The sequence below is a fragment of the Asterias rubens genome, chromosome 6 (genome assembly GCF_902459465.1).
Source record: "Asterias rubens chromosome 6, eAstRub1.3, whole genome shotgun sequence".
Classification (NCBI taxonomy): Eukaryota; Metazoa; Echinodermata; class Asteroidea; order Forcipulatida; family Asteriidae; genus Asterias; species Asterias rubens.
The window spans coordinates 10,433,449-10,449,441 of record NC_047067.1 but is presented as its reverse complement, the minus strand read 5'-3'; the positions used below and the strand labels follow the sequence as shown (position 1 = coordinate 10,449,441).

The 15,993-nt window shown below is 38.4% G+C and overlaps 1 protein-coding gene across 1 annotated transcript; it reads right to left on the bottom strand.

Moving 5' to 3' along the window:
• Nucleotides 1-380: 380 nt before the first annotated feature.
• On the bottom strand, nucleotides 381-15,978 carry LOC117291669 (diablo homolog, mitochondrial-like). Its single transcript, XM_033773510.1, has 6 exons — nucleotides 15,700-15,978; nucleotides 15,196-15,349; nucleotides 9,270-9,398; nucleotides 7,319-7,450; nucleotides 4,361-4,430; nucleotides 381-3,274 (listed from the first exon to the last, which is right to left on the bottom strand). The coding sequence occupies exons 1-6, from the start codon at nucleotides 15,795-15,797 to the stop codon at nucleotides 3,093-3,095; spliced, it is 765 nt and encodes a 254-aa protein (XP_033629401.1). The 5' UTR covers nucleotides 15,798-15,978; the 3' UTR covers nucleotides 381-3,092.
• Nucleotides 15,979-15,993: the final 15 nt, after the last annotated feature.

Below are 15,993 nucleotides of genomic sequence, written 5' to 3'. Positions count from 1 at the left end.
TAGGCCTATATATGTCTCAAATAGTTTTTAAAGACAGTGGACACTATTGGTAATTGTCAAAGACTAGTCTTCACACTTGGTGTATCTCAACATATACATAAAATAATAAACCTGTGAAATTTTGAGCTCAATCGGTCGTCGAAGTTGCGAGATAATAATGAAAGAATAAAACACCCTTGTCACACGAATTTGTGTGCTTTCAGATGCTTGATTTCGAGACCTCAAATTCTAAATCTGGGGTCTCGAAATCAAATTCGTGAAAAATTACTTCTTTCTCGAAAACTACTCCACTTCAGAGGGAGCCGTTTCTCACAATGTTTTATACTATCAATCTCTCCCCATTCCTTGTAATCAAGAAAGGTTTCATGATAGTAATTATTTTGAGTAATTTACCAAGTGTCCACTGCCTTTAAATTGACAAACATAATTTGAAATTTTGTAAAACATTGTTACATTCTGGTGTTACTGTTGAATCCCATAGTGATCTGACATGGGTGGCCATATTGAATCCCATAATGTATTCTGATCTAACATGGGTGGCCATATTGAATCCCATAATGTATTCTGATCCAACATGGGTGGCCATATTGAATCCCATAATGTATTCTGATCCAACATGGGTGGCCATATTGAATCCCATAGTGCATTCTGATCCAACATGGGTGGCCATATTGAATCCCCGGTAATGTATTCTGATCTAACATGGGTGGCCATATTGAATCCCCGGTAATGTATTCTGATCTAACATGGTTGGCCATATTGAATCCCATAATGTATTCTGATCTAACATGGGTGGCCATATTGAATCCCATAATGCATTCTGATCTAACATGGGTGGCCATATTGAATCCCATAATGCAATCTGATCCAACATGGGTGGCCATATTGAATCCCATAATGTATTCTGATCAAACATGGGTGGCCATATAGAATCCCATAATGTATTCTGATCCAACATGGGTGGCCATATTGGATCCCATATAAATGAATTCTTAATTGTAGATTGATACTTCACACTCCACTGTTTTTTTAAACAAAACAAATAATAAAACAAAAGAAATCAAAAATAAGTACGATCAAAAGATTCACAGTACAAAAGGTAGTTTAAAAAGTACTAACAGTTCACTACAATGTAAAACCATTGGTTCCATGGGCTAGGAGATAAGAAATAACTGTAATTGTAACAATAACATATTTAAAGTTTGCGTTATAGCTATCGCTCTCTCTAGATCTTTCTTTAATTTTGTATATTTCTCAAGGCTGTTTTCAGTAAAAGTAAAATTTCTATTTGAAATTTTAAAGTCCAATTTTGATGCCCATGCACGGGCCACCTTTGTGATGAAAATTTGATTGAAATGGTTATCATTTTTCCCCCTTTCTTTTAGTCTGTTGAACCCTTGTTTGTGTGCTTTTAATCTTTTAGTCTGTTGAACCCTTGTTTGTGTGCTTTTAATGTTTTTAAATTTGTAAATTCAAAATTTGATTCGGTCATTGGACCGCAAATTGTTTAATGTCTTTAAATAAACCATGATTCTGGCCCTAAACATTAAAAAATCCAGTCACAACATTTCATGGTGATAAGCCCATTACAATTTTATAAAAAAAGCACAGGAGGGGTCACAATGTGCCACTCCACTCTCTAATATCAATTAAGTCCAGTGTGCAGTGGTTTTGAAAAATTTCTGATAGTTTGAGGCTAATAAGGCTTCCTGTTCCAGAAGGGAAGAAGAAATAGTTACTAAGGCAGGCCCGATCCTTCACTGAGGCAACAAAGGCAATTGCCTCCATGCCCCCTGGTCATTGCCTTGGTGCCCTTAAAATGATCCAGTAGGAATTTATAAGTTCCTCATTTTTCCGCCCTTTACAAAAGAGAAAATGCCTTGGTGCCCCTGCCCTTTCAAAAACGAAGCATACAGGCCTGCTAAGGTTCTTCTATGGCAGCCCAAACATGGAAAGAAAACTGAAGGTCCCCCTAGAAAGGATGACTTCAAACTCATAGCAGAAGACACAGACTTAATTGGACAGGACAGGAAGAACTGCTTGCTAGAACTGTGTGGAAGACCATCTCAGTCCAAACCTTCAGGTCGCCAATTAAGCAAGAAGTTAAGCAGTAAGCAAGTCTAGTGTAAATTACACTTACAATCCCTCAAACTCTGACTTCTTCCCTTGGAGTGGGAGGAAGGATTGGACAACAATAAATAGCAGCAAGTTCGAAAAATTGTCTTTAAATATAATCACAACAATCTGGAACAAAGTAATGTTGCTGGTAGTTGATAAATAGTCAAATAATAATTCATTTAAAAAATAATAAAACTTAAAGAGTCCTCAAACGCCAACTTCCTCCCTTGTAGTGGGAGGGAAAGGATTGGAAAACCATAAATATTATTCGGCAAGTTCAGAAACAACAGTAGGAAAAAAATTATTGTTACTGGCAGTAATAAATAGTTGTCCTCACACGTCAAGATCCTACGTTTGAGTGAGAGGGGGCGGATTGGAAAACAATAAATATCAGCAAGTTCAGAAACAATTTTATTCAAATGGAATGCAACCACAACAATCTGGAACAAAGTATTGTTGCTGGTCGAATAGTCATCAATTGCAAAATAAACTTACAAATGCAAAATCAAAACCCCAATCTTGTCAGTAAACAAAGTAGTATTGCTGGTAGATGATAGAGAGGGGTTAAAAAGGTCATAATTGACGAGTCCGCCAGCATCCTCCCTTGGAGTGGGAGGGAGGATTGGAACACTAATATCAGCAAGTTCACACACAATTTTCCTCAAATGCAATCACAACAAGTTGGAACCAAGTATTGTTGCTGGTAGATGACAAATAGTTGAATAGTTATCAATTTCAAAATAAACTTTTAAGTGCAAAACAAAACCCAACCTTCGTTGATAGTGAATCTCACATGGAAAACAGTGACACCAAATCAGCAACTTTTGTTTCTATTTCTTCCATGACGTATCAATAATTACATAACACATTTTCAAGGGTTGTGATAAGATGTCTACATTCCTACTAGAGTTACCTTCCTGAAGGTTTGTCGTTCGATTCAGAAACTCGTTTCTACCGTCTTACTTTCTCCAGCTTCAACTCGCCGTCTCCTCAACAGCAGTCCCACCACTGCCTTCTCCTGCCGACTGCTTTATACTCTCAACCTGAATATTGGTCAAGTCTTGTTGAGCTTTTTGGGAGAGTTTCCTTGCCATGTCCAGTTGAGACTGGACAAGTTGAAGATGCTGTCCAGCAGTCACAGCAGAAAGCTCGACATCTGTGCATAAAATAAATAGTCAATCACTTAAAGACACGCTTGGTGCATACCAACATATGGACAATTCCAAGCAAACATGGACATGACACAAAAAAATCAAGTTTTTGTCACAACTTTCTTACCACTTGGAAGTTATAGCTAACATATATGAAACCAATTTATTTTTAGTTGTTGACAGGAATGAACTCAGCTTGGGCTCCATGTAGGCGTGGCTACATTGTCTGGAAAACTGTAATGCGACTGACCGTAATGCGACTGACCATGGTTTTGCCATGTATATACCTAAAAGTTCAAGTTGCTGATAATTTATAAGTATCTTAATGGATATATTCATGTATAAGAGTCGTGTGTTACATATAGTAATACTTTCGCAAGCTTTTTGATAGAGGACATTTTTGAATTGTGACAAGTCTTTTTTTTTACCATGTCCTTTTTGTGTAATGCGACTGACCGCTTTTTACAACGTTATAACATCCAGACAGCCAGAGCACAAAGCCCACAACATTTCTAATATTATCAATTCAAAGCCTTGGGTGTCAAGTACAAATCAGTCTATAAACCTAGTGGAAAGAGTATCTCACATAGAACTTCTAGCACCAAGATTGAGAAATGACACTGAAAAGTGTAATGCGATTGAGCGTGGAATTGCCCATATGCATACAACAATTCTAACAACATTATATAATATCAACAGCTCTCCAGTGCTCTTTACCAATTAAGTCTTTATGGAATAGGCTAGAATATGAGGAAATAGCAAATTTGTACTGGAGCATTCAAGGGCACCAAGGCAATGGCCAGGGGGCACAGAGGCAATTGCCTTCGTTGCCTCCGTGAAGTATCAGGTCTGATGACCAATACATTCTCTTTGTGAGTTACACTTTTGAATTTCAGTTTTTTCCCTGATGTAATGAAATCAAGCAACCAGGCAAGTATTTCATCAGAATCTGAAATGAGCAAGTGTCCAAGACTCCAAGTAACTAATTCAGCTAGTTTAACAAAAATGACAAAAAGTACAATGTAGCCATATGACTGATGCCCAAGTAGACATAATACATAATTAACATTTTAAAACACTCTTTTACTTACCTGCCTGGAAGGCAGCTTCTGCCGCTCGTTCGAGAACTAAGACGGCCGAAGTCAACATGTCATTAATTTTCTGTAGACAAAAACAAATGGATGATTCTGTACAATGAATCATGATTGTAAAGCTGCACGCCCCGACCCCCATTTCAAAATGTTGGCCCTTGATCTGCTAATTCAGAAGACCTGCAATTTTTCAGTAGATCTGCTTAGTAAAATCAGACTACCGGCCAAAACTCCACTCAATTGTCATGCTAAGTAAACAACAGCTAAATACCAGTCACAAGCAATGTATATGGCATGAAATTTTGGCCAGTAACATGTGTGAAATAAGCGAGCTATTTCGTGCTTAAAGGAACACGTTGCCTTTGATCGGTCGAGTTGGTCTTTGCAAACCGTATGTTATAAAATGCATATGATTAGAAAGATATTTTAAAAGTAGAATATAATGATCCACACAAGTATCTTTCGAAATTGCGTGGTTTTCCTTTTACCGCATCGACAAACACGGTCGGCCATTTATGGGAGTCAAATTTTTGACTCCCATAAATGGCCGACCATGTTAGTTTGCAAAGTAAAAAGAAAACCACGCAATTTCGAGGCAAATGTGTGTGGATCATTGTATTCTACTTTTAAAACATCTTTTTAACCATATGCATTTTGTAACGAATGGATGTAAATGCTTTTCAAAGACCAACTCGTCCAATCCAAGGCAACGTGTTCCTTTAAGGATTTTTTTTTCTATGAAATTGGGCCCTGGTATTGTTCAGTAACTCTACCAAAGATCTAAAATTAGAGAAAACAAATTGGGCATATGAGATAGCAAGAACTGCAGAATGGAAACTCATAATGCACCAGTGTCTTAGCCAGGAATTTGGAAAGTGGGAGTGCAAACTGAAAAAGTTGGAGTGCAACCTAAAATCACTACAAAAAAATAGAAACGTGTGCGTAGCACACAACAAGAGCGCGCAGCGCCAAGTCTGTCTCACCCCCACCCCCACCCACCCCCACCCCCTCTTAAGGACCCTGGAAGCTTTGGCTACTGTAGGTGCTCTCTGGTGGTTTCTGATGCATTTCTGGTACCTATTTCTGTTACAAGTAAACTATTTTGATTTTATTTTTGTTTTGTTTTCAACTCGAAAATGAGAGGCTATAATGCACACATATTGTAAAGGTGATCGACGTCCACTATACATTATTAAACTCTACAAAATGTTTTTGGGTCAATATTAGGCCAGTTCAAAGCAGTTACTTGGACCATGGAGCTTGGACCCATTTAGCCTGAAATGATTCAAAAGCGATAAAAATAATGCAGTACAAGTTTGCTATCAACAAAATATTTTTGGCGCATGTGTTACTCTTGATACAAATTTTTGCTTTAAGACTAAAAAAAAATGAGGAGGTTTTGAAGAAATTAAGAGTTATCATTTGCTAATGTTAATTTTCTATTCATTCTTGTCCATTTGATTTCAGAACTATAGGCCTAAGGTCAAGAAGCTGATAATAGTTGTTGTATTTATTTTAAACAAATCAATTAATTAATGTAAAATAAAGATGATTCACACAAATATTTGCAACCAACCAAAATGCCAAGAGTGATTAACATGTACCATAATTGTTTGCTTAATTTAAACTGACTGATCATGGTAATTAGTATTTTCTAAGTCTTATAGGTTGATTAATTGTTGAAACTGGGTCAAAGGCAATTTGTACAAATTCTGCGGAGAATAAAGAACAAACAGTTACGAAAGACAGTGCCATTTAAGTAGTTCCACTGGGCAAAAAAACGTACCATGCATTGAAAAATAAATTTGGGAGGTCTACAGCAAAACCGACTTGAGATTTAAAAAGAAACATGAACCAGTTTTTGAACCTTTCGCGCGGAAAATAAACATCGTTTTGTCAACTGCATTAACACCCAAGAGATGCTAACATTGAAATCCCAAAAAGTCTCGATGTTTCAAACAAACTCCACAACGAACAAACGATGTGCCCTTGAATTTCTAGAAGGAAAAAAGATCGTCATGTTTGCCGCCGTCGAGTTGGGAAAAACTGCGGAACCAATCTACAAAGCAACTGCAGAATGTATGCGGTAAAAGGTGCACTGCGCCGCGTATCACTCAGTTACCGATACTGACGTCATAGTAGACAAATCCGGAGCGCGATGGTTTGTAGGATCGTGGAGATGAGATTGGTACCTAAAATAATCTGAACGAAAACGCGTGTGAATTCGCCTCTATCATACCATGCGTGCATGGAGTTCACGCTGCCTGCTGATGACGGTCGATGACGACGACTGACTGTTAAAACGAAGTCTGCGTGTCTCGCTTGCGTTGTGTAATTTGCACGTGCGTTGTGTTATGTAATGTGTGGTTTGTGCGTTTTGTGTGGTCGCAATGTGGTCAACGTTTTCGAGGCAACTTCGACTGATTGTTTTATGGTTGCGTCGTTGAAATTTTGATTCAAAAAGAAGAAGGAAATCTGATAAAACCAAATCTAATTTTACTCACTGCTGTTTTTAAACTGTTAAACAACAACAAAATAATAAAAGAAGTTAAGTAATTTTCACTGAAATTATTAGACAGCACGGCTTCACCCAAGCCGTGCATCAAATTTTTGCCCGTGTTTTCAGCACAACTGGCCGTGCTAACACGGCGTGCACGCAGCTCGCTAGCTAACACGTTGTAATGCACAGTTACCCACTGGAAAACAATCATAGCTTCGCCACTGAAAAAGGCGTTTATTTATTTATTAATTTATTATTTATTTTCGTGACCAAACCATAAATAACAGATAAATATCAAAATGTTTATATCGCCTATGTTTATGTATACAGTTAACAATAAAAATATAAAACATCTTTGGAAAGAAATTTTAAGCACACATTACAAATAAGGTGAAATACAATGGGGGAAAGATACCCCCAGGTCTAAGTATAAGATGGTCCTCAAGGATTTAGTGTACCTCAATTTCAAGCATCTTGTCATCGATGCCGACTCGCATCTCTATGATTTCCAGCCAAAGCGCATCTTCTTGGGCTGAACCCCCAATAAACTGACCGTGATCTTTGAGCAGAAGCTTCAAGTGGTTAACCATCTATGAAAGTACAAAGCCACAGGTTACACAGGAAATCAAACAAAGATTTTCCCCTCAATTATGTCTAGTCATAGGAGTCATTCAAAACATAGAGGCTAGTCCTAAGTTACTAGAAGGAGCAACTTGTCCTAACTCTAGATACGACTAATCTTAACTTTTTGTGAAATCCTACCCAGAGCTGAAGAAACATCCATAGTAATAATACGTCAATGTGGTTAGTGTACTACTAGTAGACCAGCCACATTGACTTAGTAAGCAGCTAGTCATTAGTACATTGCTCATAACACAATAATATGGTAAGTGAACCTTTTTATTGTGTAACGGGCACACATTAATCAGTGACAAAATGTTGGTGATAAATGCACTCTTCTGATGTGGTAAATACTTTCCATATTAATAACAAGAGAAAAGAACAAATTAATCAAGAAGTAAAACCTTCAGAGTCTACCCCCTCGCAAATCCAACAAAAGCCGGATATGAGATCAGCCTGAATCTTGCACAAAGGAAGCTTCTAAAAAAGGATGCATAGGGCCTAAATCTTTAATGCAAATTAACCTGCCAAAAAAAGAGAAAGTTCATATTTAAGTCATAGACCTTTTCGCAAATACCATTGTGCAAGCGTAGACTGTTGAATGAGGTGCATTGTGGGATAGATATGGATCAAATTTGGATACCAGCTAGACCACAATGCACCTAATTCCAAGCTTTACGCGCGCGCCCCAGTATTTGCGAAAAGGTCTATACACAAGTTGAAATGTTGGCTGGCGCCCTCTCTGGACAGTTTTTGCATATGCTTCCAACAACTATTATTATATAACACCCAAGCAGATCCTTGCCATTTGATTGGAGGATTGTCCGTCACGTGATAGCAAATAAAAGTACCATTGCACGCTGAGTCACTCACCGTGCTTTTTCGTTCCATCCGAAAAGTACCATTGCACGCTGGCACGCTGCCAGCGTGCAATGGTACTTTTCGGATGGAACGAAAAAGCTGAGTAAAAACATCACTGCGTGCGCGTGTCTTTGGTAACGCAGCAGGTGTTACTGCAAGAAGGCATAGTAAAATTACTAGCATTCGGCTTCTACAGTTGAAATTGTTTGTTTTGAAAGTTGTTTCTTTCAATCAAAATGACAAAGTTCTACTTGGATGTTATATAAAACAAATAATGAATGTTTTTCATTCGTGCAATGGTGCGAATATGTTCATTCGTTGAAAGCTGGAATGTTCCATTCAACTCGGCTCCGCCTCGTTGAATAGAACATTCCATCTTTCAACTCATGAACATATTCGCACCATTGCACTCATAAACATTCATTATGTGTATACCATTCCATGTTTTATACCGATGAGTCGGAGTTAAATCCAAGTAATTACCTGAAGTTCAAGATTAATCTAAAATGATTGAATAGCAGACTTCCTCCTGTGTGTACATCTCTATTAACAACCATTGGTCAGCTTACTGGATATCAGGAATACGGAATTTCGAGACCTCAGAATTTGATTTTGAGGTCTCAAAATCAAGCATCTGAGTCAAAAGCACACATTTTGGGCTACAAGGCCGTGTTTTCTTCCATTATTCTCTCACAACTTTGACAACCAATTGAGCTCAAACTTTCACAGGTTTATTTTATGCATATGTTAAGATACACCAAGTGAGAAGACTGGGCTTTGACTATTACCAATAGTGTCCAGTGTCTTTAACTCAAAAATGTTTGAGCAAAACTCTCACGCCTGATGGTTGAGACTTGGTAGGTCTGAAAAGGATGCATAAATCTTTAATTCAAATAAACCCCTACCCAAAAGATTTCTTCACTGTACCTTAGCGTATTCCTTATGTAGTGCTATAGCCGCTAATGCGGCATGTGTTAAAAGCACACATGATGAATCCACAGTAATAGCTGCAGCACTCTTAATCAGTGACTGATGACTTAACGCTTCAGATTGGTCCTGTTTGGGTGAAGAGAAAAAAAAACCTTAAAGGAACACGTTGCCTTCAGAGTTCACAAAATTTCACGTTTGAGGGTGTTCCTTATACTTATTAAGAGTTGTTCTTGCAATAAAACACATTTAATGTGTTGTAATTAGTGAATGTTAATTAAACAAAACAAACAGTGACCTCTGACCCCGAAACATGCCCCGCAAAATATATACGTTTTTCAAGCCGTCAAAACGATCGTCCGTTTATGCGCGATGCACAGCAGTTAGGCTGGCGCAGTAGCCAATGGCCTGGTAAACCTACCAGAAGAACACGAGGTAATATACCGTTCTCTACCATACGACGTTGTGTGAAATGTAAACACACCATTTTTCTGTCAAAATGGATCGCCGAAAAACACAGATTCAGCTCATTGCTCTACGCAAAGAGATGATTGAAGACACGTCCAAAAAGAAGGAAAGGACACCTCGCCAATCAGGGTAAGAATAATGTAGTGGGACATGGACTAGCCGACGAGAGAGAGAGAACGGACCGTGATTGTTTATACCCAATGCAATGTTATTGTTAGTTATTATTGTGGACATGACACGTAAATTCACAGCCATGAGACAGCCGCAGCACTGAGTTGTGAGAGTACATAATGTACATGTACTATGACTAGTTTACATATAATTTTGTAGATCTATTCACTTGGTGCATAGATGGGGGTGGGGATTTGAATCGAGTGCCCAGCGTACTAATGACTTGGCATAATTTACCCTAATTTACTTTGATGCTACAATTAAAAGAGTCGTTTATCTGGCTGGGAAGGTGAGGGCTTTTGTAAAAATTGTAGAAGTACATTTTAAAAATAGTACAGATTTATGAAATGTTTTTTGTATATTTTTAACAGTTTACCCAAAATATTGTACCCAAGTCAACTCGTACCCAAGTCAACCCGAATTCTTTCAGAGAAGTGTGACCTTTCAAACAATAAAAAATAAAATTTTCGAGAACTAATATAATAAGTTATATCAATGGTTTTCAATTTCTTGTTGAAGGTACTATGTGAGCAGATGCTAGGACTTGGCGTAAACATCTTGGAGACCTCATCAAACCCGGCACCTCCAAGTCCACATTCATCCACCTCCGCAAAGCTCTTGCCAAGCTGGTGGGTTTGTACCAACTGTAGGGAGATGCCAACACAACAGGACAGGTCATGCTGCAAACAAAGGCCGGATGAATACTTCTCAAACTTGGCAGTAAGAGACTGATTATTTCATACTGTCAATGGCATGTGCATGTATAACAATATACACATGTACTGTCAAAGCAGTCCAGTTTTGTTACATGATATTTTGATCTGTGTCCCCCCCCCCCAAAAAAAAAAGGAAACAAAGTAAATGTGTAAACAAACATTTAATAAGGAAACACAAATTTAAGCTTTCATTCATTGTAGTTACTTGTAAACAGCCTCCTTAGCCAACGTTGCATTACCAAAATACTTCACACTGAACAGCCACATCCTAACAACATCATGTCTTTGACCAGCAGCCGATTTCAGGAAACTTTACGCAACTGCGTAAGTCCACTTGTGCAACGTTTATGGAGCAACTTGCGCCATTAAAATTGCGCAAGTGGACTCACGCAGTTGCGTAAAGTTTCGTGAAATCGGCTGCAGGGAGGTAGTATTTGCTAAAATGTCACTTTAATGAATCAACATCAAGTGCATGGGTTTTATATTCCATATACATGTACAAATAACCAATTTTTATTTTGTTAATTGTTTCAAAAATGTTTGTGTTTATATTTGAAAAGATCTTGAGGCACCTTGTTCTGGACCACCATTAGAGTTGGCACGACATCACAGGAATGACATGTACACCAGGGCAGCATGATTTACACAACAAATGACTTTGCCACCCAGCCAGCCTTCACAGACAACATGTGTCATGTCAGAATGGTACTGGAAATAGAGTAACACTACCTGGTTACTGTGTTTGTAAAATCAGGGGTATATTTCCAGATAGTTTCAACTTTCATTTACACATGATTTATGCAAAACAGGTTTAACAAATGGCAATATTTCCCGTTGTCAACAAGTAGATTCTTATTCCTAAATTAACACATGTCAATACTTAAACTTATTATTTTTTTTTTGCACATTACTCATGTCAACAAATCATTGAATGTGATGTGAGCAGAGTTTGTTTTCATCACAACGACATATGATTAAGTTTAATTTGAAGTACATGGCCAATTGTTTATACAATCATATTTATTGTATTATTTGAGATTTTGATATTTTGTAACAAAAAACACCCAAGAACAACAAAATGCAAAAACATAAACAATCTGTATTCAAATAAATTTATCTGAAATATCTTTATTCTGTATTCATAAAGAGACATGGATCATAGATGCAACAAGTTTGATAAACACAGTGCCATTTCAATTTTTTAACCTTAACCCTTGCAAGTGTATTTTGATTTCAAACCACATGCCTGTTATGAAATGCATGGTCAGAATGATGTTTTAGAACTAGTCATATTGTTGACTAGCAGACCATGTTAGTTCGAATAAGTAAAAGTTTTAAAGGAAAACCACCCAATTTCAAGTCATACTTGTGTTGATCATTCTATTCTACTTTTAAAACATCCTTTCTAACCATACAATGCATTTTACAACCAAATCACTCGATTTAAGGCATTGGTCTCTCTAAAGGGACTTTATACCTTAGACGTTGGTAATTACTAATTTGTGATCATAAAACTCACTTGATAAAGTCTACATGATGAGAGGCATGTCAAAGGACTTGTTTCTATACTGCAATGGTGTTTTTCTTTCACTGTTTCTTGCAGCTTTTATTGCCAAATTTAGCCCAAATTGTCACAGGTTTATTATTTTATGCATAAATATTGAGGAGATACACCAACTATTACTAAGGATACTGCATGGGACTATAGTGTTCTTTGACAAAGGACAAATTTAATTAATGTTTGCAAATACATCGTGTACTGCTGTGAATTTTAAAAACATGTCTCAATAAATTGACCATATTGTTTTATAAAGTTCCTATAAATTTGTGACAAAGATTCTATTTGATTACATACAAACTCTAGAACTTGCCAATAATGCTAATAATGCACTGACCTTATGTCTTATGCACACCTGTACAGACATTTTTGTAGCCAAATTGTGGAAATTAAATTTAAGAAGTGGAAAATCTGGATTTGTGTTTTGCTACAAGTTCTTCTGTTGGTACATGTAGTAGTGGTGGTGGTATTAGGGGGGGGGGGATGGCGGCTGTGGGTAGAAGCCATCCTTGCACCATTAGCGGTAAGCCTGGGCGACTAGTGTTGGACTCCAACTATTGAATCCTTAGTCGAGTTGCGACTATTGTTTTCAACTATCCAGTTAAACGTGCTACAAAAATAGTTAAAAAAAATTGTGTCTACCTGTTTGGTAAACCAATTTAGTCGCTCATTACTATTCATGACAACATAATTTACTTACAGAACACAGTCAGACATCAGTGACACAAATCTTCAATCTTTTCCGCTTGAATTAGACTATATTGTGCTTGCGGCACACATTGCCACAGTGCATCGTGATAATTAAAAATTTGTCGCGACTAGTGTCATCGCAACTATTGGATGGAGGTGCGACTAGTCGATTAGTAATTTTCACTGGTTGCCCAGGCCTAATTAGCAGAGTTTTCCTGTCCTGGGAAGAAGCTGGTTGTCATCTAACCGTGCTTGGAAAAATTCTTTGATGTACGTGTACTCTTTCTTGTCCATACCGGCTTCAATAATCACATCACCACCCAACTTTCACTGTGACCTGGCAATCAAGTATCAATACAAAAATGTTAGAAAATAATAAAATTGTTCCCCGTTTCTGATTTTGTTTTGTAATTTTTGAAAAGAGTTCTTCTAGACTATGGCCCTTTTTGAAACCACGGCTTTGGCTTTGGATTCAGCTCGGGCTAGCTTGGCCCCGCAGATGTTTGGACAATACTGAGCGTGCTTTGCGTAGGGATTCAGACAAGAGGACGGAGTCTGAAGCCGAATCCAAAGCCGAAGCCGTGGTTTCAAAAAGGGCCTATGGAAGCTTCATTTTTGTGGACAAGAGTATTACTTTATTTTAGCTTTCCTTGCCAACTACCATTTGCAGTATGTGCTCCCTGTTCAGATGCATCGCACAGTAAATTTTGCTGTCAAATGATTCTGAGCAATGTAAACAGGAGCTACCTCAAATAGTACCGTCCAAGACCAAGGTCAAGGAATTACATCCCCATAATAGACATAAACATTATTTTATAAAACAATGAATGTATACCCCGAAGAAAGGATCATGTTGGCAAAGAAGACAAGTGACATCTATCCTATGGCGATGGACTAGTATTAGATAGACACCACTGTTCTGTTGCCCTGTGACTCTACATGTACATGCAAACAGCATAGAGAAAGAACAGAGAAGTAAAGTCCCTGTAATTTTGTATCTAAAAACGAACTGTGGGGTATATGTGACTCGCAATTGCATACTATACTTACACGGTAAACGCCTCTCCGACATGTCTGAGCAGATGTTTTATGAGAGGATGAATTCTCTAGCTGTAGTTTTGTTTCAACTCCACTCGCTAGTTAGTATTAAATAATCTCGTCTTTTTGCTGCAAAGGACCGAGGCAAAAAGAGACACACGACTACAGAATCACATGCACTATTAGTATAAGTAAAACGGGTACTAGACATTCTTTCGTGTACAAAGTATTCGCATTACTAGACTGGCCCCGCTAAAATCCTACATCGTACGAGCAAGAACGGGGAGTTCAGTGCGTCTGGGGAGGTCTGGCCGCGGGGGATGATGGCCCGCTGGACGGCAGCCGCTCGGCGGCAGCCGCTCGGCCCCGGGACGTGGGCTGAACTTGCTGCTTAGATAGATTTATAAAAAGTTAATTCAACGTAGGCCCTTTTATTTTTGTTCATGAACTGTTTTTTGTTGTTGGTAACCATGGAGGAAGAGATAGATACAAATGGGGTTCGTAAAATGGTTAATAATTGCTCAGTCGTATAGTTCAACGGCTGCGACTGGAAATAAGACTAGTGAATTTGGCGGCCATTTATGGGAGTCAAAATCTTGACCCCCATAAATGGCGGAGCGTTTTGTTTCGAGAAAGTTAGCAAAAGCGAAGCATTTCTAAGGCATGTTTGTGTAGATCATTATATTCTACTTTTTTAACATCTTTCCAACCGTAATCATTTTACATCAAACGCTTGTCATAGCCCAAAAACGCCCAATAAAGCGCAACCTGAAGCCAACGTGTCCCTTTAAAAAGTCCACAAATGGTAGGGGCAGTAGCACAACCAGGGGGTACAAAATCTCTTGACACCCTGTACAACTAGACCAAGCCTGAGATCTATCAGTAATATGCTCCATGTTCCTCGAACTCGCCTGGCCAGTTTTGGGGACAGGGCCTTTTCCAACATAGCACCTTGACCCTGGAATTCACTTCCGGAATACCTCAGCTCAGACAAACGCACATCACTCTCTTCCAGCAGAAACTTAAAACACACTTTGTTCATGCTTGCTTTCCAACGTCTTGACAATACTTGAACTTAATCTTCAACTTCTGCCAGACCGGCGCCTTTGAATGATTTCAGTATAGTGGGCCTTATAAATGCTGTAGTTTATTATTACAGATGCTCACCTCCTGATTCCTTGAACAAGTCCAAAACATAACATGATTCAAATGTTACAAACTGTCTGCACCTTTATCGGGACACGTACAATCACCTATATGGTTGTCGCCATACTATAACATTTACCTGAAGGCTTACTGAAGCTGTATGTGATAATTTGCTACTTATTGGCATTGCACAAAGTACGATACTGCCGAGAGTACCAAGACCACACCTTGTCAGCCATGATCTCGTCCTGCTTGGTTGACAAATGTTGACTGGGGGCTTGGTAGTGAGTCTCCTGTAGCATTGTAAGAAAGAAAAAAGGTTTAGCGGAGATTGGAAACAAAATTTAAATAAGGGAATAAAAGGGTAGCGACGAGTTCTTTTTTAACGGCCGTTTAAAAACCAGCACTGCAGCAGGGTCGTTGATGTGTGATAAAGGCCCGAGCCGAAGGCGAGGGATTTCATCGCACGGAAATGATCCTGCAATGCAAGGTTTAGCGTGTTGTGAGTACAACAAGACAAGACAAGAAGACAAGATGGTCGCTGAGCCCTGAGGTAGATAAAAACAGAAATGGTTTAATTTAACAACAGTACTTCAGTTACTAACTAACACTAACAGTACAGTTTATGTTTTTACAAACTAACCTCAAAGTCAAAGTTGTTACACGACACTTTAGGCAGCTTCGGGTGACTGTGGTTAGTCTACCTAGCTCTACAACTCTGGACAATGCAGGTAACGACATTGCAAGAATATTTATTGAGAAACTGTTCTTTCTTCTATGTCCTTTCTCACATTTGTGTTGATGTAACAAGTGATGTTTGTCAGTGACACATTGGTTTTAAACTCACGTGTACCTTACCAAAATATAACGTTGGTGGCGCTATATAGAAACTTTTAATAATAACGAATAGATGGTGTTTACCTCCTCGCGCCCAAAA

Coding starts and splice junctions, on each gene's coding strand:
- LOC117291669 (XM_033773510.1), bottom strand. CDS start 15,797: ATGTCGTTACCTGCATTGTCCAGAGTTGTAGAGCTAGGTAGACTAACC. Junction 15,350..15,699: donor GTAACAACTTTGACTTTGAG/GTTAGTTTGTAA, acceptor ACAATGCTACAG/GAGACTCACTACCAAGCCCC. Junction 7,451..9,269: donor TACATAAGGAATACGCTAAG/GTACAGTGAAGA, acceptor GTACTTTCATAG/ATGGTTAACCACTTGAAGCT.